At 42.7% G+C, this 24,773-nt stretch overlaps 1 protein-coding gene across 13 annotated transcripts in view; it reads right to left on the bottom strand.

Annotated features, from left to right (window-relative positions):
- The window catches only part of MED12L (mediator complex subunit 12L), a 742,320-nt gene that overhangs the window by 4,937 nt on the left and 712,610 nt on the right, over positions 1 to 24,773 (bottom strand). For all 13 annotated transcript variants that reach the window (XM_068280808.1, XM_068280810.1, XM_068280809.1 and 10 more), the window contains 3 exons: positions 18,600 to 18,753; positions 16,173 to 16,235; positions 4,214 to 4,295 (listed from right to left, as the gene is read on the bottom strand). In XM_068280808.1, coding sequence (XP_068136909.1) covers positions 4,214 to 4,295; positions 16,173 to 16,235; positions 18,600 to 18,753 — 299 coding nt within the window. The remainder of the gene's footprint in view (positions 1 to 4,213; positions 4,296 to 16,172; positions 16,236 to 18,599; positions 18,754 to 24,773) is intronic.

The raw sequence follows: 24,773 nt of genomic DNA, 5'->3' as shown, positions 1-24,773 counted from the left end.
TAATGCTGATCCCATATGTAGGGATCAGCATAACCTTCTCTTCTCCTTTCTCTCCTCTCTCTATCTTATCCTCTTCTCTGTCTGGGGAGATCTTCCTACACTGGGATGCCTTTAGCTGTGTAGAGGGAGAGGAACTAAAGGCAGACAGCACTGGAAGAGTCCCTAGGAGAGGGAGAGAGGAGTAAAGTCAGGCCCCCCTCTGATGAACAGCTGACCAACAGTCCCAGGGGCGGCTGTCTGAGGTATGCGGAGGGGGTGCAGGCATGGCGCCCATGGCACGAGCCATGCCTGCACTCTCATAGGTACGCCACTGGCTGTATGTGCAGAATTATGCTTTACTAAAGCTGTGTATGCAGAATTATGCTGTTGTATAGCAGTATGCACAGAAGTATGCGGTAGTATAACTGTATGTGAACTGTTAAGTATTTTAATAATTTCAAAAAGGCATCAGAACAGACAAATTCCATTTTGTTATTTTCCATCAATTACAGAGACAGCAGTTCATTCACATTATCCCTGGCTGTAGCGCATGCACACAATCTTCATCCAATGTAGCGTTTCCATGAACTATCTGTCCACTAATGCCAAAAAATACACCGGAATCTTAAGACTAAACTCCTGTCCCAGTTTATGGAAGAGTCTAGATATAATTTCAAACAGAGAACCAAGAATAGTTGAGCTCATTTCCAGAACATACTATCCAATATTAGGCAGCTACGAGAAGCTAAGACACTGCGAACAAGTGAAACGCTTCTCATGCTGACCACATTCACATATTTCTAAAGAAAAAAAATGACAGTCTAGAAAGATGTAAAGACAGTATGTGCTTTCTGTATGTTTTGTACAGAATAGCTTTACAGTGGCGTTCCACCCATATAATCTACATTAGGAGGCACTGAAGTGAGTAGAATGCAGTACATTTTTCAGGATATCCACTTCTATGTTAATTATTCTGGTTTCAGCATCAGAAACACTTTGCATATCTATATATTGCTGTATATTGATATGTAACCCCGCCCTCCCAGTGATGCTGTTTAGCTATGATAGACTCTCCACCTAGAGCACTCTGGGAGAGCAGGTATTATTTTTACTGGCTTTGGAACAATTAGTAAACAAAACAATAAATGTAATATATTATTCAGGATACCCAATTTTACCTCAGTTATACTGGTTTCAGCATCAGAAACACTTCCTATATCTACAGTATATTTTGCTGTATATTGTTATAAAGCCTCCCAGTGATGCTTAGCCTAGGCTATGGTGTCCCAACAGTTTTCCCCAGAGCACTCTGGGAGACCATTCCGTCGTTTCTACGCACTAAAAAAACAAAACAAAAAAAGAATCCACGGTGATGAACCTCGCCAGCAGTAAAGATGCCGCCACAAATTTAAGAATGTGGAAGAAAAAATGTCCAATGGGAAAACATTAACTACATTTTTAGGCTTCTTTCCCACTAAGACGTTGCGTTAGATGCTACGTTAAGGTCGCATAACGTGCACCTAACGCAACGCATAGTGGGGTTGTAGCTGGACGTTACATTGAGCCGCGTTAAGCGGCTCTTCATACGTCCTGTGATGCCGTGATGCGTACTCTTGGACGCATGCGGCATCACGTGGTCCTGCCGGCCAATCGCCGCACAGAGCGGCGCTCCAGGAAGTAAACACTGCACGTCACACCGTGCAGTGAATATTAATTAGCCATGTGCCTAGCCGAGGAGGATGAGGGGGAGACCTCCTCCTCTAATACTACTGAGCATGTGCAAACAGTCTAACGCGGCTCAGCCGCATAGAACGCACAGCATGCAGCACTTTGAAATAACGTGAAGCGTTACAATGTAACGCAACATGGGCACTGTGAACAGCCCATTGATTTTTCCTTGCTATGCGGTGGGCTGCGTTACAGGCTGCACTAATGTGCGCCTGTAACGTCCCACTGTGAAAGCAACCTTAAAGTAATACCAGTACTTGTTCTGATGTGAGTTCACATTGGAATCCCTCTAGCCATGCCATTCACAGCTTTCAGCATTCACATGGGCACATGTGTGTTGCGTGAAAATTCTGCCGCCCTTATTTTCTCCGCAAGCAAATTCAGAAGCCGCCTATTTATTTCAGTACACTGTGATTCCTTGTCCAAATTCACACACAGGGCATCATTTCAAATTGATCCTAGTGGAAATGAGCCCTTACTGTACAGCTTTTCCTGCAAGCTTTCTTCTTCAGGAATACAGAGTAACCAAGCAGCTCGGGGTGACCCAAACCACTAGGAATGTATAGGTGGATAAAAGAGACCAAAAAGCCCTCCTACTAATAAGCAATTCTTGGTGAAATTTGCCTTCTTAAAATAGAAGAAAATTTGCAATAAGTCAGCTATAAGTGAACATGTGTGGTTACCCACAATGCACCACTACTGAATATGCAAATTACCCCTTTTTCTTCAGGAATGATATGGAATTGGATTAGAACCACCACACAACCAGCAGTTCCTCATCCAACTCTTTATCATGCCTGAAGAAAAGTTTAAAAAGCTTGCAAGAAAACTATGAATAGCCATCTATTAAAGGTATAACCTAAATCAGCATTTGTTGGTCTTATGTAGGCAGCAGGGCTGGATTTCTGGAAAGGCCACAAAGGCAATGGCCTTGGGCGATTAGATCAGATAACATCAGAAGGGTAGCAGGACTTGATGAGAGAAGAGGTCATATGTTAAAGTAAATCATCTCTTATGGTCCACAGCACAGCCACTCTGCTTTGCACTGATGCCTGAATTCCAGAGTTTCTAATCCCTGCATCTCTCTCACTTACTGGTGTGTTATGACAGTCAGCATCTGCTGTCACCTGATGATCCAGTCTTCTGTACAATGGACATACAAGCAGCTGTGACCAGTGCCAGGGGTTTACAGTAGAAACCAAACAGAATTGTGTTTGGGTGAGTAGTACGGCATGCATTCACAGCAGGAATATGAGCTTTGATAGTTTCCTCTCCCCCTCCCCTCTAGCTGTCAGATTGACTCCAGCACTGTTAATGACCTTATCTAAACCTTAAGTTTATGACTGGCCCTTTTTTTTGCTAGCAGGGATGTTTATGGCAGCACCAATCTCTATTTCAGATTAACTCTTTCCTTACTCATTTTAAGATCTGTCCTTCAGCTCCTACAGCTATTAGAAACCAGGACAAACTGCAGGAAAAAAATGCAGTTTGGTTCCATTTCAGTGCAAAACTGTCACTGTTTAAAGGACACCTGAACGGACACTTCTATGCCAGCGTGTGTAGTTTGGGATCCTTCTACTTTCCTGTAGTAGTAGACCATTGTACCGTCTTAGCCATCAGCAAAAGCAGAAAGTTTTGAGTCAGGATGATACCATTTATACTTAAAAGAAAAAGATTACACTTTCGGCTAGTAAGCCTTCTTCAGAATTTATTCCTGTATACTGACAATATGTTAGAACACACAGCTATATGTACATTCAACATCTGAAAGAGATACAGAGATTTTCAGCAAATATAAATAAATGTCATTAGAACAGAACATCCAAAGGGGGTCTTAACAGGACATCTGCTTCTTACCTGTTCTCTCTTTTGGGTGGGCTTCTTTCCAGCAGGCCCTGGGTGCTGGAAAGTACAAATCGGGCCCTGGTAGGCAGATCTATTTTCACAGTAACCTTAGTAACCTAACATGCTGATTTTATCTTATCACCCCAATAGTTATATTTGACAAAATAAACCTCCTTAACTATTTAAGGTGTCAAAAATACCCGGCTCCAAAAATCTAACAAGAACAACTGATCCACCATCTCCGGGAACCACTGAGTGTTCAAGGCAAACAGCACTTCATATTTTGCTAAACAAGATACACATATTAAAGTCTAAGATTTAGCTGTTACATTGTTTAAAATAAAAAAATCGAGAAGAATTCAATTTTGACTGGAGAAGGTCACTAAGCAATATAAAATGGAGCAGTAGCTATTGTCCATAATCAGCAAGACAATTACACAAAGCCACGGATTGATGCAGGAAAGCAGCAGGAAGGGAAAGATACTGAGCACCCTGTTGGTTAAATTATTGCCAGACTGTTAAAGACTGTGTAGAATTACCCATAAGAGACAGCTTTTACTTGTGATAAATGACAGTCTGTTCAGCTGAAGAAAAATAAGAAATTTACAAGGTTTAATAAAGATCTCAAAGTCAGTTTAATGAATGATATTTATGCACTTACTTGAAAGCTGTTTTTGTAGCTGTCTGACCAGGGCTGCGGTCTGCTGCTGTTGCTGGGTTTGCTGTAAGCCTTGCCTGGGGAACTGGAAAACATATTTTGCAAAAATTACAATTGAAATTTTCTTTAATTATTTGAAATAAAATCAACACATGACATTATCAATAAACAATCTGAACATCTTGTGCAGCACATTACAGAGTACATAGTCATTTCACTAACCGTCCTCAGATGAGCTGACAATCTAATCTCTACCATAGTCAGCCATTGTCTTGCAGTTTCCATTGCAGTCTAATGCTTGGCATACACGGTGAGATAATGCGCCGGAATCGAGCCAGCGGCTCGATTCCGGCTCGTCACCGCTCGTCCGCACGGATCGATTCCCGCTCATCCCCGCGGGCACTTCCTTATCAGCGCTTCGTTTTTGCCCATTGTACGCCCGCGCGGATCGAGCCGGGAATCGATTCACGTGGTGATCGGACATGTCGGAAATTATCAATCGAGCCATCAGCAGCTCGATTGATAAGAAAATACACCGCCGTGTATGCCCAGCGTTATGCTGGGAATACACGATACAATTTTCTGTTAGATTCTTCTGGTATGCTGGGAATACATGGGTCGATCTGGTGGCCGATTAGCCGCCGGACCGACCCCAGCCGCGTCCCCGCCGCGTCCACTCAATAGATGATATGGTTATTTATTCGCATAACATGCCAGACAGACCTTTTGGATTATACTTTGACTATTATACTGGTCCAGCATCTCGAAATCTTGCATGGTTTGCAACTCTATATTTGCTTTACATTGCCTAATTCAGCCTGCTGCTAAATGAATGCATATGCATGATGCATGACATGGAAAAATGCCTCTTGCTTCTTTTTATCAATTGTCGGGTTGGGGGTGTGCCAAATTAAGTCATAATTTAACTGGATTGAAAAGGTGGGAGTTAGGTTTAAATTCCGCATCAGGGCCCAGGAGTCTGTAGCTATGCCACTGACAATAGCACTTTTATTTCAAAACTAGTAGACCCAAGCCCTAGGTCTTTTTCTACCACCGCTGCCAGTCACTGCGCAATGCGTGCGCCCGCCGCGTACCTGTTGCACGCGCCCGCCACGAGCACGAAACAGCCCGCCCACCCACCTCGCTCCCTGCTCCCATCCAGCTGTTTGTTATTGCGCACATGCACAGTAACAAAATAACAGGGACAGCTGCTGGACGCAGCGACAGTAGGGGATTATTATAGAGGATTATAATTGGTAAAAACTGAGAAACTGTGTCTTTAAATTTTAAATTTTTCCCTTTAAAATGTATAGGAAATAAATTAATTTTTGGGAAAAGAGCACTCAAAGAAAGTCTACCTTCTCCCCCAAAGATAATTTATATATCACCAAAGGGTCATAAGTACGGTAGTAATAACGCTATTGCTGATTAAATACAGGCATATCAAAAAAGTAAAATCTGCTGTAGTCCATAAGGAGAAAAAAGTTCTAGGTGTGAAGTGGTTAACTCCCCCCTGGCACAGCACAGCATGTTAAAAGAAAAAAAAATGTTGACAATATGTGTAAATTTAAATAAAGATATAATACTTTTATATTTCTCTTATCTTTTGTATTTTCCCACTGAATTTACAGTATATTTGTACTTTGTGTGTTGGAATAACAATGATAGCTAGTGTGATTCTGCTCCTTTCGTTGTCACCTGGTGGCCAGTTGAGTAACAAAACTGACAGCAGCCACTGGAAATCAGATTTGTCAGTAAGATATATTGGCCTCAATTCACTAAGCAGATTACACTAGTTTACTGATGGTTTTTAGTCTACTGATGATCTGGTCCGTTTCATCAAAGGGGTATTCACTATTACCAAATGTTTTAGACCTGTTTTTAGACCTGGTCTAAAACATTTGGTAACTAGGTCGGTAAAGCAGGGGAAATGATCAAAATATGCAATTCACAAACAAGTAGCTATGACTGACATCCTTCTCATTTGATGAGCATCTCCTCTGCATACAATTAAACTCCTGCATAATTAATTCAAAAGGTTCCATCCTCACATCTAAAATACCTCAGAAAATTACTTTACCAACACAAATCAGCGAATGTGAATTGTGTACTGAATGTTAGACCAGGTCTAAAAACAGGTCTAAAACATTACACCAAACCATCAATAGACTAAAAACCATCTGTAGACTAGTCTAAACTGCTTAGTGAATTGAGGCCATTGGCAGCAAGCAGTCACTGCTAGGGATTATGGGAAGTGTAGTCCTGAGTCCAAAAGCAGTGCTTGATTTTTTTTTAAATGTTTTAAAGTGAACCAAGTAAAAAGAAGGTCCAGAATTATTTGTATAACTAATGTACAGCGCTGCGTAATATGTTGTCACTTTATAAATACAATAAATAAATAATAGAGTGCCAAAAGTGTAAAGGTCTTGTCACTAACTGTCCCTCAGAGGGGCTCACAATCTAAACCGTACCATAGTCACCTGTCCATTGTGGTCTAGGGACAATTGAGGAGGAGACCAATTAACTAATCTAAATGTTTTTGGGACATGGGAGGAAACCAGAGTGCCCAGTGGAAACCCACATTGACACGGGGTGAATATACAAACTGTGCAGATAGTGCCCTGGAGTTTGTATGTTTTGTACCAGCAGAACACATCCACTAACCTTTCAATCTGAGATATTTGATAACTTTTATATACAAACAGACAGTTTTTAGTAAACGTAGACGAGGCTTACAGGATGACTTATGTTCTCTTTAAGGAAAATCTAAATGAATCAGCATCTGATTTTCACTGCAGAACATTTTTAATAATTGAGTTTGTTTGTGTGAATGGTGGATACTGTACCTTATTATCCCAGTACCACTTATCAGGTCTAATGCTACTTATTGATCTCCCCCCTAAGCAATCGCTGAGTGAATGTTCAAGCTAACAGTTTCAGAACAAGCACTGAATAAACAACTGCTTGGCTATATTTGTTGCTATCCAGACTAAAAACTTATTTTCAGGGGTCCTCTTGTAAGGCAAAGATATAATTAGCTGCGCTGTTCCCTGAAGTCGCCCCCAAAGCCCTGTATCAGCCAGCTTCCAGCGTCAAGCCCCACCCCCTGAAAAAAGAGAGAAAACAGAATGGCTTTTTTCATAGGCCGAGGCTATGTGGCAGAAGCCGGCTGATTCAGGGCTTCGAGGATGACTTTGGGGGACAAAACAGCGCAGGTAATTATAACGTTTCCTTACAGGAGGACCCCAAATTAGTTATCAGGCTAGATATCCACTTTAAATCACCCTCCCATTCCTATTCTATCTACCACCCATGAAGTGGCTGTTTCCAATCACACAGAAGTAGATGCTGGAATGACAGCAATAACGTACAATCATCTCCAATACATGTCAGCCACCATTTTATTGAATTCAGATGATCTAGCGGCGTATCAGAAATTCTTAAGATTGTTTCTAATCACAGGGGAGCCACTAGCCAAGACACACACACTTATTTCATTTAAACTGGAATTGGTGAAATAAAATGCCTAAGCACTGTAAAACAGACTCCCCATAAAACAAGATATTTGGAACTGAATAGCTATCTATATAGCTGAAGCTATGTACATCATGGGATTTCACAGGTATATTAGTCTGAAACTGCTCAAGAGAATACAGAACTGCTTGTGAAGAAGAAATGGGGCAAATCTGACTATAATTTCACTAGCACATGATCACTTTTTTACTGCAGCATCTAGTATATTTCCATTTATTGGTGCCACTTAAACTTAAAAACACTCTCTCTCTTATAAATAGCATTTTCTTGCCTCCAAGACTTAAAAAAACAACTTGCTGCAATAGTGTCAGTAGCAGGTGTAGTGCCAGTACCCCCTGCCAGAAAACAGTGTACTGCTAATGGCAGGAGTGAGCGTACATGGAAAAAAGGCATCTTGAAAAAAGGGCTGCAAATGTAGCTGATGCATGTGCTTTCATTTATAAATGGGCACCGGATGCAGCCAATAAACGTGACTTTGTTTATAAAGGGCGCCAGAACTAACCAATTAACGTGATTTAGTCTATAAAGGGCACTGGATGTGGCGATGAACTTGATTCTGTTTACAAAAGGCGCCAAGTATGGTGGTGCCAAACCACCTCACCCACACCTATAGTTAACACCCCCCCCCCAGGTGGTGCCTAACCTTAACTCCCACCTGGTGGTGCCTAACCTTAACCTCTCTGGTGGTGCCTTACCTTTCATGGCTGTCCCACACAGGCTAGCTGTAATCATCCTGGCAGCAGGAGAGGCGGAGCTACATCCTGCCTGCATCTGCTTCTCCCCTCCCTATCTATTGCATGTGAAAATAACTACAGAGGCGATAACTTAAGAATGGAAGTGATAAGACAACACTCTCACTATGAAAACCTATCACTACACCTTAATAAGGCAAGCTTCTTTAGTGAATTAACACTGAAAATACCGATCGATGTGTGGTGATACGTTTTCACTTGCCTTATTATTACCAGCATGATGTTAGTGAATTGAAGCCATTACCATTGTAGGCGAAAATATATTACCTTTATTTTCTTAACATAACCATTATTATAGACCAGTGATGGCTAACTTTGGCACTCCAGCTGTGGTGGACTACAAGTCCCATGAGGCATTGCAATACTGACAGCTTTAAGCATAACTTGAGGAGGCAGAGGCATGATGGGATTTGTAGTTTTGTCACAGCTGGAGTGCCAAGGTTAGCCATCACTTTATAGACTATCGAAAAGGCCTGCCTGTTAAAAAATGTGCCTCTGTTGCCCTTTTAACTGATTGGAGGTGCACTGTCAGTTACTGATGACAGGAGAAAAGTGTGCTGCCAGCTATTGAAGCTAGGAAAAGTGTACTTCTAGTTACTGGATCTAGGACAAGTGCACTGTCCATTTCTGGTGCTAGGAAAAGTGTATTATCAGTAACTGGAGCTAGGAAAAGGTGTACTGGCAATAGCTGGAGCTAGGAGAATGTATACTGCCAGTAACTAGTGCTTGGAAAAGTGTACGACAAATAACTGGAGCTAGGAGAGGGTATACTGCCAGTAACTGGTGCTAGGAAAAGTGTACTGCCAGTAACTGGTGCTAGGAAACCAGTTACCAAGGCTAGGAAAAAGTGTACTGCCAGTAACTGGTGCTAGGAAACCAGTTACCAGGGCTAGGAAAAAGTGTACTGCCAGTAAATGGTGCTAGGAAACATGTACAACCAGTTACCGGAGCTAGGAGAAAGTGTACTGCCAGTCAGGGCCGGGCCGAGGCATAGGCTGGAGAGGCTCCAGCCTCAGGGCGCAATGTAGGAGGGGGCGCAGAATTAATTCAGCTGTCATTCCTAATTGTGTTTGAAGCAGAAATAAATAAGAAAAGGGGATACATGGCAGTGACTGCAAGCCAGATAACTAGATATAAGGGTGTTGGGGAGGTTGTGGGCCTTTTGGCTCCTCTTAGTCTAATAGTAATCAGTGTGTGATGGCTGGGGTGGCAGGGATGGAGGGGCGCACTTTGGTTGTCTCAGCCTTGGGTGCTGGAGGACCTTGTCCCGGCTCTGCTGCCAGTAACTAGAGCTAGGAGAAAGTGTACTGCCAGTAACTAGAGCTAGGAGAAAGTGTACTGCCAGTAACTAGAGCTAGGAGAAAGTGTACTGCCAGTAACTAGAGCTAGGAGAAAGTGTACTTCTCATTATTGGAACTGGGAGAAAGTTAACTGCCTGTTTCTGGTGTCAAGTGCCCAAAAGAAGCTCAGTTAAACAGACAGGTATATGACTTCTTTGAATCCATTTATAAGTTGGTACTAGAAACTTTGCAGAAAAGCAAAACTTCATTTGTCACAATGCTCCATTTGTTCTGCTTTAGGGGAGCAGCCCCAGTCAGGGTCCCAGAGAGCCATTCAATGCTGGTGGGTTCAGATCCTGCCACCCAGTCTAGCTCAGAAAAGTCCACTTTAGATAACATTGATCCTGAACTAGGAATTGCTTCTCCATTTTCTCCCCTAGGTTTAGTGCTAGACACAAAGTATTGCAAGCGTGATTCCAACCTTAAGTCAATCTTACAAATTTGTAATGACATATCTAATGCAAAGATCTCATTGACAGAGATGTGTTATGGTAGCTCTAGTCCTTCAGCCATGGAAATGTCTAACCTCTTAGTTCACCCAGCAGTGACCCAGGTCAAGCACTTCACTTAGGTTTAAATAATTGTCTCATAATACGAGAAGACGTCAGTGCGGGGGAACACACATGGGAACGCAGATCTCCAAACCAGCAGCTTTCACTAGACTTTGTCTCTTTCTAAATTTCACATCAAGTCATTAGATATCACATGTAGATCTAATTACACACAGGGGGAAGATTCATGCGTCTTGCACAAACATAACATCGGTATGCAGTCTATCCCTTTACACACTCTAAATCACTGTACCTGCAAAGAATGTTTCATAATATCTGATTTTTCCTCGCTACATTAGAAGAAACTTTATTTTCTTAGTTTTAGCTTCCATAAACAAGAGTCTGAGTGTGCCTTAAGGGAACCATGAGCAGTATTCATGGGATACCACTCTAGACATGGATTATGCGCTGAAATACAAGTGGAGTTTTGAGACGTCTATATGATTCCAAATGTCAGACAGAAACACAAATGAAAATGTAAGCATAGCTGTTGATTTTGTGTGGCTTGATTGAAATGATGAATTACTGGCACAAGCATCATAGCGCAGTATAGTGTAGTGTAAGCAGGATGGAGAGAAATACGGTGATCAAACGTTCCTACACCGTGACGCCACCATAGAGTTATGCGTATTTATGCGTTTGCAGAAACCCAAGCTGCAATAAAAGTTTAAAAGATAATATTAGCATAGCCTGCCCACTCAAAGTAAAACAAAACCTCTAAAAAATTGCACAGGAAAGCTTAAATATAGTTCTGAAATTATAATTACATTTCAGGTATAGATTTCCATTCCTTATTCAGAAAATCGAGAATCTGTTAGCTTGTTTTCCACAGCCATAGATGGTTTACAAAGATGAGAAATGATGGAGATGAACAATGTTGGACTGCAACTGTATAATATGTTATGAAGATTTATTCTGCAATCTTCAAGTTCAGTACTAATGTTCCACATCACTGGATGTGAGGGTAAATATGGATATCCGTACCTTCTGTGTTCGGAGTGAGAGATTTTGTTTTCCATAAAAAGTTATTTTCTACCTCTAACCACTTTACCACCACTGGTGCATATATCTACACTCCTTTTAACACCCTTTCCCCACCAGGAGCGTAGACATACGTGTGTTTAATAGAGGATTGTAATTGAAGATGGACGCAAAACTGAAAACAAGATGCAAATCGTTCTGAATTTATACAGGATTATGGCAATTTTTAATGCCAATGTATGGACTTTGAACATGGATTAATCCAATACCACCTGTTCAGTATTTGATTGGTCCATTTTTAAGCCATTGTCATACAGAATTTGCATAATCCTGTATGAACTCAGAACAATTTGCATCTCATCAACCAATCAATCTGTTATGGTGCGTACACACCTGTGATGGATGTCACTCATCGGGGATCAGTACCCAATCTCCTTGGGCATCATCGCTGGGCCGGGCTGTACAGACGCAAAGCCAGCTGTGTAGCTGACAACACGTTCTGTTGCGGGGGTCCTGCTATGCGGGGGGGGGGGGGGGAGGGACGATGGAGTAGTGCATGCGGGATGTCACATGCCGGGTGAGGGAGCGGCGGGATCAAAGTAATCGGAATCATTCAGGTGAGTTGATCCGCCGGGCAGATCGCTTGCGGGTGGTGGTTGGGGCTGCCATATACATGCCTGATTATCATCTGAGGCTGTCGCTATCGCCCGCCTCAGCCGACTTTAGTAAAGTGCGTGCAGGGCCGGTTCTAGACTTTTTGCTGCCTGAGGCAAACTTTTGAGGATACGCTCCCTGCTCCCCCCAAATTTGGAATGATTGCACAGCACTCGACAATTTCTTCTGCTTCATTTAATGTTCTCACATGAAAAGCTTCAGCTCAACCCAATAGCACACTGGCTGGCTGTGATTTTGTGGGCCAGATTTATCAAATCATTACCAACAGTTTTTTTCTTCTTAACCACTTTACCTCCCGCAGTACGAATTTCTCTGTCCCTTTTTTCCCCCCCTAAAAAACCAAGGGACGGAGAAATCCGTACCTTCCGCGCTACCGCCACTGTCCGCGCTCCCGCCGCTCGTGCGCGCGCTCCCGCCGCTCGTGCACGCCGCCGCCCGCTCGCCCGGAGATCAATGAATGGGAAAATCCATTCCCGTTCATTGATCTAAGCCCCCACAATGATCCGCTGCTTCTATTAGAAACAGCGCGATCATTGTGATTTTCCCAGCCTCGTACTGCTTCCTGTAAGCGTCCTTCCGGACGCTTACAAGTCGCATGTAAACAAACTCACTGTGGCCATCTTGTGGCCAAATAGTAAAACTACACCCTAAAGCATTTTACATATACAAATACATTAGTTTTCCACAATAAATTAACTCATTACCTCCCACACTCCCCAATTATTATTTTTTTTTGTAATTAAAAAAAAAAAAAAATATATATATATATATATATATATATATATATATATATATATATATATACAATAAAAAAAAAACAAATAGTTACCTTAGGGACTGAACTTTTTAAATATTTATGTCAAGAGGGTATAACACTGTTACTTTATAAACTACAGGCTTGTAATTAGGGATGGATGCAAAACTGAAAAAATGCACCTTTATTTCCAAATAAAATATTGGCACCAAACATTGTGATAGGGACATAATTTAAACGGTTTTATAACCAGTACAAATGGGCAAATACATTTCATGGGTTTTAATTACAGTAGCATGCATTATTTCAAAACTATAATGGCTGAAAAATAATAATTTTTTCCCACATTTTTTCCTATTTTCCCATTAAAACACATTTAGAATAAAATAATTCTTGGCAGAATGTCCCACGTAAAGAAAGCCTAAGCCTAAAGCCTAAAGCCTAAGATGTACCGGTAGTTTATTTCATTGTGATAAGTACGGTAATAATAAAGTTGTAGACGAATGAATGGAAGGAGCACTGAAAGGTGAAAATTGCTCTGGTGTTCAAGGGGTAAAACCCCTCAGTGGTGAAGTGGTTAAACAGTTCTAACCAGCAGGAGGAGCAGTTCTGCATGATAATAAGAACATTCCTAAATTCTACTTAACCCTCCTGGCGGTCTATTAAAAACCGCCAGGGGGCAGCGCAGCAGTTTTGAATTTTTTTTTTAAATCATGTAGCAAGCCTAGGGCTCGCTACATGATAGCCGGTGTGCAGCGGCATCCCCCCACCCACTTCGTAGCGCCAGGAAGGTTAATAACATCAGTTTAGCTTGAATTTCTAGATCTGCACTTCAGTTAAGAAAAGTGCAAATCCATCCCTAAACTGCTGCAGATTAAAAAGTGCTTAATAGCACTTCTACAGTTTAATAGCAGTTCTTCACAGCTTGTGCAGTGTAGACTAGACATGATTTGTAAAGTGCTCTTCCCCCCCCCCTGCTGCCAAGTGTCCTGTGAAGCTGTTCTGTGCTTAACCCTTCCAGTGCTGGGCATTGATACACTGTTTCAGTTCTAATACATTTATATAATATACTTATTTACGTTAAATCTTGCCAGGAGGCCGCAATAGCAGCATAGGAGGCGATATACAGGCTGGGAACGTGAAGAATTACTCGCGTTCCCATGCCTGTCGGCCGGTGAACGCGAAACCGGAAGTGTTCGCCGGCGGGTCCTGGACCATCGGAGCGGGGCTGCGAGGGCACCGATCGGCTGCAGGGGGCTGAGGGAAGCCCCAGGTGAGTTGATCTCATTTTTTTTACTTGACCTTAGGTTCACTTTAAGGACAGTTTAAGAGGTAAACTGCGCTATTTTGTGATTTCTTAGGATGTCTAAGACAGTTCTGCATGGATTTCTAAAAACCTACTAATAATTTGTCTCAGACACTTTTGATAAATGTCCCCCTGTGAGTCTCGCTTCTCCTCCTACTCTGACTGCATGCTGTTAGCGTAAACAGTACAAAACTTCTGCCCCTGTAATCTCTGCATCTGATGCAAATGTTTCACCTTGCTTTATGAGAGGACCGGCCCTAAGCATGTGTACAAGGCTTTAGAGAGGAAATTCTATGCATTCAAAAAGGCTGATAGTAATCCTATGTCAAATAGAATCCAGTGATGGGTTTACCAATGTGTTCTGTGCTGGATTTGTACATTTTTAACCCCTTGGTTTATTTTTTTTCCTGCATCCCTTTTCCCATTTCTATGCTCAGCCCTCTTTACTTCCATTTTCAAAGAGATCATCCAAGTGTTAAAATATGTGCTGGTACTTTACTTTGAAGGTGCTGGGTTTAGAATGAGATTATTATATTTTATCAAAGCTAATTATGTCTATATTATCAAAGCTAATATAGAGTGATGATGTCATTATAGAGCTTGCATTATTAAACAGTAGTCCACATCTGCTATTGTGGATAGGGGATGTTCCAGTTACCATGAGTTACCTGTAAGGGTCGTCAACTTTCACTCCAAGCACAGTAGTGTCCTTATATGCTTCAAAATAGTAGAAATTCAGACTTTATCCAAACCATAAGTGCTTATTTATCCAGTGTTATAAAGGTCAGAGGCAGGATTGCTAATGTTAGATAGCAGGTCCAAAACATGGATTCATTAGAGTATATTCACAAAAGAATGGTAAACCTAATGTGCAGACGGTGCACATTAAATCACTTCTATCGTAAAAAAAATAAAATAAATACATTTAACATACATACTAATAAGATGTATGTTCTTGATTAAAATGCACTGCTTTGTCATTGTCACTTTACAGTCAAACAAACCTGACAGGTTTTGGATTAGTCCATCTGTTCATGGAGAGTCTCAGGATTTTCTTTATTTTCAAAAGCACTTACTGAATAGCAGTTGCTCAGTCTAAGTTGTAAAATACTGTAGAGAGGCTGGCCGGCATCTTTATATAGACTGTGTTCAGGTTGTGAGAATGTAAAGAATAAAGAAAATATTCCAAATACTCCATGAAGAGATGGACTAGTCCAAAACCAGTTAGAGGTTTGTCTGATTTTAACTACATAAGAAATAAGTAATTTATAATACATGTTTCTCTGAGAGACATGTACCATATATCTTATTGTACGTATTTGAAATTTTACAATTAATCGTGATAGTGGTGCTTTATTTAGAGGACAACTGTAGCGAGAGGTATATGGAGGCTGCCATATGTATTACCTTTAAACCATACCAGTTGCCTGGCTGTCCTGCTGATCCTTTGCGTCTAATACTTTTAGCCACAGCCCCTGAACAAGCATGCGGCAGATCAGATGTTTCTGACATTATTGTCAGATCTGACAAGATTAGCTGCATGCTTGTTTCTGGTGTCATTCAGACACCACTGCAGCCAAATAGATCAGCAGGGCTGCCAGGAAACTGGTATTGTTTAAAAGGAAATACTGTAAATATGGCAGCCTCCATATTCCTCTCACTACAGTTATCCTATAAGGCACTTAGGCATTTTTATGCAGCGAGTTACACAAATAGCTTGATTCCCTATAAACATTCATGATTTAAATTGCCTGTTACACAAGCAATGCAATTGTTGCATGTATAAAGTGAGTTGCGAAATTTGCGAAACATGCTATGTCTGCACACGTTAAGTTTACCATTCCTTTGCAAATATACCCCACTGTTTCTATAAACATACCATGAAAAAATAAAAACAAGTTGCAATCTCTGTACAGTGTACAGTACAAAATCAATTTCCTAATGCCATACTGTGGTGAAAACTAGCATACAAAAGGTATACCGAGGTCAGCAGAAAATAACTAAAAGTCTATATGATGTAAGGCTATTTCAGTGTAAAGGTTAAAAATTGTATTACATATAGGACTTACCAAAGCTTGTTGTGCTTGCACGGCTTGAATGCCGAGGGCCTGTTGATTCTGTTGTTGCTGTAGCTGAAAAATATGAAACAGAAAATAACCTATATGTTAAGAATGGCCTTTACAGACTACTATAGTCTTATTTCCCATTACAAAAAGGCAAACGGTTGGCATTGTTCAGGGTTATTTGCTTGGCCTGGCATCTACTTGGGGGGGGGGGGGGGGGGGGGGTGTCAGAGGTATAAGGTAGGAGGCACATTATTTTATGGGTGGGCTTCAGGAAGAGATTAATGCTAAGGGCTGTGGTTAAGATCAGGAAGGTTTTAATCCTAAAAGGGAAGGTTATGGTTAGGTGTCAGGAAGGGGTTGAAGTTGGGCATCAGCAATGGGCTTTTTTATAGGGTATTGGTTCTTGTAAAAAAATTAACAATAAATAAGACAAAGTAAGGAGCCAAAAACAGTGATAGCCGAACCTTCTCCTGTGGCTGAAAGTTGCCACTGCAGACTATACATGTACCTGGCATGAACTGATTTAGCACAATTACACTCTTCAGACTATAAGAGGGTAGAGCACAGAATTAACTCACGGAGATGATTGCACCCTTTGATTATGAGAACTAGCCAGTTTATGATGCAGGAAATGACTTTTGAAGGGGCACCGGAAGCAGTGATTTATTTATAGTCACCTAATTAAGATACTTATGCACAGATAAAACAAGCTCTGCCTCTGAGCACCTATTACTGATCAAGAGAACTCCTGTCCCTAGAGTTTAGCTTTACATAACTGATAAGCCACTTGACGGTTAATGGCTCTTTAACCACCAAATGCAAAAACGAATTTACAAATGTTAATGTTTCCACCTCCCCTCACTTGCAAATGCCCTTTGGCCTCTTTTTCCACAAGCAGCTGAAGGTGGTGAATTCACCGGCACCGCCTGTCAGCTGCTCCCATACACTGGGAGATGGGCACTTCCTACGATCAGCACAGACGGTGGACAGGCGTCCCCCATGTAGCTGCTTCTAAGCATGGCGGTTACCGTGCTCAGACGTGACATGAGATGTTTTTGCTGCCGGGTAACAGTGCCTCGTGTCAAGCGTGACACTCGACAAACAACCAGTTCAGCCATCAGTAGAAAAGAGCCCTAAAACGACTTGAAGAGAAACACACATGCATTTAATGGGGATCTAAGCAAATACATTTTTTCCTCTTTCAATTGCAGTTAGTAACTTGAATTCCTGTGGAGCTCCCTTACAGCTAGAAGTCGCCAGTATACAAAACAATCAGAAACAGTTTAAAGAGGAGTATAATCAGTGGACTTACCTCCTAGAATAAAAGACCACAGCGAGGATGTACATTTTTACTGACTTAATAACAGCATATTTCACAGGCACAGAACCCGCTTGCTTGGGTTAAAATGAGTGTTAACCTGACAGCCTAGAGTGTCTTATTATAGAATGTATTTTATATGACCATTGTCTGTGGGTAATCATTTATGTACTTGACTAACTGTGACTTACTGTATAAACTAAAACCAAACTAATTTCTATATGCATGCTAAGTAAATGCAAGTGTTCTTGTTCACTTCAGCTGGTGTGAGTACAGTTTATAAAGGTGCCTGTCGAAAAAAAGGTGCAGGAAATAGCCTTCTATTCTACTACTTCAGTCAAATAGTAAAATATCGGTAATAGTTACCAATATTTCATTACGACCTCACCTCTCCCTACTCTCATACAGAACCACCACCCCCACCCCATAGGTGCCTAACCTTAACCCCTCTCCCAGTGCCTAACGTTAATCCTCCCTGATATGCGCCTAACTCCTCCCCCCAGTGGGTGCCTAACCTTAACATCTCCCCCACCTTAACCCCCCCCCCTCACCTAGTGTGCAACTAATCTTAACCCCCAGGTACCAAACTTTTAACCCCTGTGGGCCCTAAACCTTAGCGCCGCGGCATCCTGTTTGCATTTCGCTACAGTTTGCATAACGGGCGGCCCCAGTGCCCACTATTTCAGCGGACGCCCTTCTCAACAGCATGCATTAAACTGCACCAATAGACTGTTTTGATGATTTGTATTGGTCAGATAATCAGATGACAGTCACTTAGTATTCGATACAACTTGTTATGTCTTGGGAAGATCACATTAGCTTCAGCCCTAGTAGAAGTGGTATACAGTACTATATGGTTACTCTAAAAACTGAACTTTACTTCTCATTGATATTTAAACTAAGTAAGTAGAAAAATGTACGCCTTGTTCAGTAATCCACACGTGTACATTTCAGTCAGCAATGTACAATGTTTTAAACCTGTGAGTGAAAGAGATTGACATTAAACATCAATGCTTAGAACACATGGTTTCAATGAAGCTGTCATTCTTGCTGACAAGCGTTGGATGACCATGCTTAGGAAGCCTAATGTGTTAACAGTCTGCTCCCTCTACCTGCACAAGCCTCTGCTGACGCATTTGCTGCTGTCTTTGTCTCATCTGCTCCTGGTTCAGCTGCACTGCATTAATGTTGGAGTGAGGGACTTGGGTGGCTCCTTGTTCCAGACTTCCTCCAATCAAGGAGTTTTGCAAAGCTGGGTGAGTAAACCTGAATGAGAAAAACATGCCTTGTAAATATGTGATGGTTAATAATAAAGACGCTCAGCATAATTCCTGTGTCTAAGCATGTAACATGCCTTAAGAGAATACCTCAGGCCTTCCTCAGAAAAGCTGCCACTCACTGTCTGTCTGACAGCAGAAGTGGATAGGAATGTCTTCTGTTATATAATAATTTCTTAAATAATAAAGCAGATCTTTCTTCCTCACAACTGTACTTACACATTTCCAGGGTGATGTGGCATCTATTTATAATGCATATTTTAACTGTATAAAAGGATGATTCAGGAAAGAGTTACATTCTTCCCATCTAGTCACACAGTAGGGGGGATTCAATCATTTAGCTTTCAGTTCATGACCTTCTACAGGGGAGTTGGATTGGTATGGATATACCTTCTGTAACAAGCAGCCTGCCTCAGGTGGACTCATTTCATGGTCTCTAGTTTCAGACAGTCCTTATAGGAGAAGTTAAAGGAAACATAGTGAGAGGAATATGGCCACAGCCATTTATTCCTTTACAAAAATGTCAATTGCATGCCTGCCAATGTTATTTGACTTCAGTGTTTCATGAGCCAATCTCCTACAACATGCAGCTAGGTAAGTCAGGCCTGGCTGAGTCTGGTCCTTATGTGCATATTGATTTTGTTTCAGTGACTCATTAAGTGTTACAACCACAGGATCGGCACAGAACCCAGTCCAGGAGGAGGTTTTAAAAGGGAACACAAAGATCACAGCCTCCATACCCCTCTTTACTACGAGAAAGCAATGGAAGTAACTGCAGCTCATAGTAGGAAACATATGGCATGCACCATGGGGCCAGTGTTATCAATATTCTCAAATTGTAGACAGTGGCGTAGCTAAGGAGCTGTGGGCCCTGATGCAAGTTTTACATTGGGGCCCCCCATGCACTCTGTACATAACAATTGATAAGTCACACCAAAACCTGCCAATGGCAACTACTGTGTCAGATGTGCAAGATGGGGATGGGGAACAGCTTATTAATGATTACTACTATTCAAAGTATCTATAGAAATAATTATTATGAGCACAGGACCAACAGAAAGATAATACTGCAGTTGAAGGAAGGCCCCTTATGGGCCCCTCTGGCCCAAGGGCCCCCATGCAGTCGCAACCTCTGCACCCCCTATTGCTACGCCCCTGATTGTAGATAAGGCCATTAGGATATTAGGGATTCTGCTTGACAACTAGCTCCTGCCCCTGTGGTTGTTTTAGAGCCAGTAAAGAATGTTGTGTGTAAAATGTCCCTCTGCAAACATGAGGTGATTGTCCTGGAGTGAGTGGGAAGGTGTATAAAAGGGGAGGATAAGAGTGGAGAATGCCTTTACCTCACACCACTTGAATCTGTCAGAGGAACAGTGCCCACCCGCCCTCACTTCTTGTAAAGTATTCCTCTGCTGTCCTGGTTGTTCAGTAATGGATTTATGGTCATTGGGGTTACTATTTATGTTGACTTGTGCAAGCTAGGCTGAGCCAGCTGGTTAATTTGTGTTGGGTTACCCAAAGTAATAAACCAAGGCCATTAAAATGCCAGTCTGGTTTAGTGTATTTGTTATAGAATTAAGTTATAATTTATGTTAGTACTGTCCCATGTTCCTGATTCAAGCTCCACTTGTTACTACTGCACTGGGTATACCTCTTATGAGTATAACAGTCATCTCAGGCTACTAGACGTTGTTTATTACTACTCAACTTCCTGAAAAAGCTCTGTGTGAGCAGACACTGATCTGTCCTTTGTCAGAGTGGAAGAGGGAAAGCTAGCATTACTATTTACTATGCATACATCACTGTCACATGTCTCAGTGTTCCAGGAATACAATGCAGATGTCTACATACTTAAGGCTTGTGTAAGCTCCCTTCCACGCCCATGCACAGCATGCATTGACTGGAACTATTGTGGAAGTGGCATATTACTGGTGATTATAAAGGTGGCCATTAATGGTACAAACCTGCAGCCAATCAACCATGTCAGATCACCGCAGTTATCAACTGGCGGTGCACATTAACGGCCAAATTCCAGATCGATTACCGCAATGATTGATTGGGCGCGGGGTTGTACTGTTAATGGCCACCTTAAGGGCTCGTTCACACTTGAGAGGGAATCGTGCGATTTCTGCTCACCGCAAACCACTAGTGGTTTTGTAAACCGCGTAGCTAATGTTTCCGATCGCGGGCGTTTTGTGATTAGCGGTAATCACAAACACGTTACATGCAGCGTTTTGGTGGCGATTCTGGAGCGATTGCGATTAGCATGTATAGAACTGCTAATCGTGATTGCTCCCAAAACGCTACTCTGTCCAGTGATTTTTCTGTGTTGATCGCTGCAAAATCACTTCCGCAAAACGCTAGCGGTAATCGCTAGCCTTTTACGATTTTAGGTGTGAACAGGGCCTAATACTGTTACATGCAGAACTGTGCTGCACAGAACCCTCTTTCACAGGCACTGGAGCTAAAGATATTATGAAGTTGCGTAGCTCTACACGTGACAAATATGATGTTTGCTTGCACTGTGCTACACTAACAATATTCTTAGTGAATGACTGAGGGGGCTGGAGGTTTGCACCAAAACAGTATATTATTGGCTTTATTAGGGGGAAACACAAATAGTAGGTGTATATTATCTTGCTACCAGTGTATTAGGGTCTTTACTATGGCAGGGGGAGCATATTTGAAGGATTGCACTAGCTTTCAATTATCAATGGCAGATGTTATTAGAGAGATTACACCACCCACCAATGTGGGCAGGACTTTTGTATAGGGGGCTCACTGACCACCAAAGCAAAGGAGGTTTTTCATAATACAGTGACCACTTATCTGTGAATGCTGATGGTTATGCCGAGAACCAGGCAGAATCCGCTGCTTCCGGGTCTTGCCACTTGTTCCCTGCTGATGACGTGCAGGCTGGGACACAGGCCGCACCTCCTGATAGGCAGAGAGCGCGTTCTCAGTATGCCCTCCACAAAGGTAAACAGTAGTCAGCTGACTGCGGTCAGCTGACAGCACAAGCGTCAGCTGATTATTCAGCTGACACTCAGGCAGGTGTGTCTACTGTGATTGGATGTATTCGATGGAAGTTGTATTTAAACGCGCAGAGTTCTCCCAGTCATCATCCGTGATAAGCATAGCTGTAACGATTGGTGTCAGCAAGAGGCACAAATATCTGATTAAGTGGTGATATACAGAATCACCACTAATGCAGATATGTTAGAGTGAAATAGTCAGTATCTTCCTGATGGTAAATCAGCGGAAGGCTCACTAACACGGTAAGTGCCTGAAATGATCTACTCAGACCAGTGTCACACCCCGAACCTTGATTATTGGGGATCCGCAGTATCGCCAATAATACAAGGATAGACCCGATTATATAGCAATCTGCGGAATTGCTAATAATGCGGGTAGATGTAAAGCAGTGGACACACGATCAACATGGAAATAAACAAAGCAGTAAATATTCACAAAGTTGTGGAAATATCCACCACACGGCAATTCCTCAGAGGTGTGGTTACCTCTGAATGGGAACCCCGTGTGTGAGATCCCCCAAAGTGGCAGTGGAGGAATCTCAGCCTCTGGCAGTAACGGTCTGCTAGGGCCGGCGTCTCAGGGAGGCAAGCCTCAGATAATAACCCAACAGTGGGAGACGTTCCACTGAAGGGAGCAAGGTCAGACAGAAAGAGGTTCGGCAACAGTATAGGCGGCAACAGTACAGAGACGTGAGACGAGAGAATAGTCAGGAACCAAGCCAATAGTCGTTAACGGTACGGGCTGGCAGAGTACAGAATCAGGAAGCAGAAGAGAAGTCAAGACAGGCACAGAATCATACACAGAGAATCAATAACAATAATAATCTCCTAGTCTAGGTGTGAAGTCCTTGGTTTCAACACCTGGGATCTAGTCTAAGGTCTGAGTGCTGACACAGGGTATCGCAAACACAGACGAAGTGTGACTGAAAAGCACTTCCTTATATACTGCCTGGGAGAGAAGTCTCCACCCCAGGCAGCAACCAATCAGAGCAGGCTAAAATGTCAGCTGACCTCCAGGTCAGCTGACACGCTTTCTAAGAGTATAAAGGCGTGTCTGGCGTGCGGCCGCACCCCCTAGAGGCAAGATGGCAGAACCCTGGTGAACAGCATGTTGGTGAGTTTGGAGCAGAGTGCTCGGACGGGTGTGCGCAGCGGATGCGGACGAATTTCCGCATCCCGCGTTGGAAGGTCCGCTTGCCGGACTGGATGCGACCATATTTCCGCAATCCATCTGGCGTTGCAGATTTTTCGTTACAGTACCCCTCCCTCTAGGCGTGGACTCCGGACACGTCCCACCTGGCCTGTCAGGATGGAGCTCATGGAACCGTCTCCTAAGTTTATCAGCATGTAAATCACCTGCTTTGACCCAGGATCTTTCCTCTAGACCGTACCCTCTCCAATGCACCAAATACTGCACTGAACCCTGAACTCGTCTGGAGTCCAAGATCTCCTCAACCTCCCATTCAGGCTCACCATCAACCATGACAGGGTGAGGCGGGAGGGAGTCCACCTGAACAGCTGGTTTCAGGAGTGACACATGAAAGGCTTTCCCCACCTTTAGAGAATGCGGTAACCTGACTCTGTAAGTAACACGATTAACCCTTTTGGAAATTGGATATGGTCCAATATACCTGGGCCCCAGTTTCGCGGATGGCTGCCTCAGAGCTATATGACGAGTTGATACCCAAACCTTGTCTCCTGGTTTAAACTCCCACTCCGCAGACCGTCTCTTATCTGCCTGCCTCTTCTGTATGATGAAAGCCTTTTTTAAATTTTCTCCGACATTAGCCCAAATCCTCTTGAAAGATTCCTGCCACTCCTCCAGGACAGGGAATGGAGAGGTCGACCCTGGCAAAGGAGAAAATTTGGGAGATTTCCCATTGACAATTTGAAAAGGCGCATAACCAGAGGACTCATTCCTGAGATTGTTATGTGCGAACTCAGCAAATGGTAGAAACTCCGCCCACTGGTGTTGGGCGTCCGCCACATAACATCTCAGGAACTGTTCCAAAGATTGATTGGTCCTCTCTGTCTGGCCGTTGGTCTGTGGATGGTAACCTGATGAAAAGGACAACGACATACCCATCCCCTTACAGAAGGCCCGCCAGAACCTAGAGACAAACTGGACCCCTCTGTCTGAGACAACATTCTCTGGAATGCCGTGTAATTTAAAGATATTTTGAATGAAAAGATCTGCTAGTTTTTGAGCAGTAGGGAAACCACTCAAAGGCACAAAGTGGGCCATCTTACTGAATCTGTCTGTGACCACCCATATGACAGTCTTTCCATTGGAATCTGGAAGTTCTCCCACAAAGTCCATGGAAATATGTGTCCATGGCTCCTGAGGGGAGGGCAGAGACTGCAAAGTTCCAACTGGAGCCAGTCGGGAGGGTTTGCTCCTGGCACAGACGGTACAGGTCTTAACAAATTCCTTGCAATCTTGTTGTAGAGATGGCCACCAGACAGATCTACACAACAATTCTTGGGTTCGGGTAATGCCAGGGTGTCCAGCATTCTTGTGTCCATGAAACAACTGCAGCACTTTGGAACGTAAAGTACAAGGGACATAAAGAACCCCTCTTGGTTTCCCTTCTGGGACTTCTAATTGAAAAGGACTTAAGAGGCTAGGAAGGTCTTCAACTATCTCAGTGGCTGCCAGGATGATCTCTTTCGACAGAATACTTTCTGAGGAAGGAGATGGAGCAGTTTCAGGTTCAAAACAACGAGAAAGGGCGTCCGCTTTAACGTTCTTACTCCCTGGTGTGAATGTAATTATAAAATTAAAACGGCAGAAAAAGAGAACCCATCTAGCCTGTCTGGGGGTGAGTCTTTTAGCTTTTTCAATGTACTGTAAATTTTTATGATCCGTGTATACAGTAATTACATGCTCCGCCCCCTCTAACCAGTGGCGCCACTCCTCAAAAGCAAGCTTGATGGCTAATAATTCCCTGTTTCCAACATCATAATTTCTCTG

Source organism: Hyperolius riggenbachi, chromosome 4, assembly GCF_040937935.1.
Source record: "Hyperolius riggenbachi isolate aHypRig1 chromosome 4, aHypRig1.pri, whole genome shotgun sequence".
Classification (NCBI taxonomy): domain Eukaryota; kingdom Metazoa; phylum Chordata; class Amphibia; order Anura; family Hyperoliidae; genus Hyperolius; species Hyperolius riggenbachi.
Note: the sequence above shows the minus strand (reverse complement) of the source record. Positions and strands in the feature narration are given on the sequence as shown.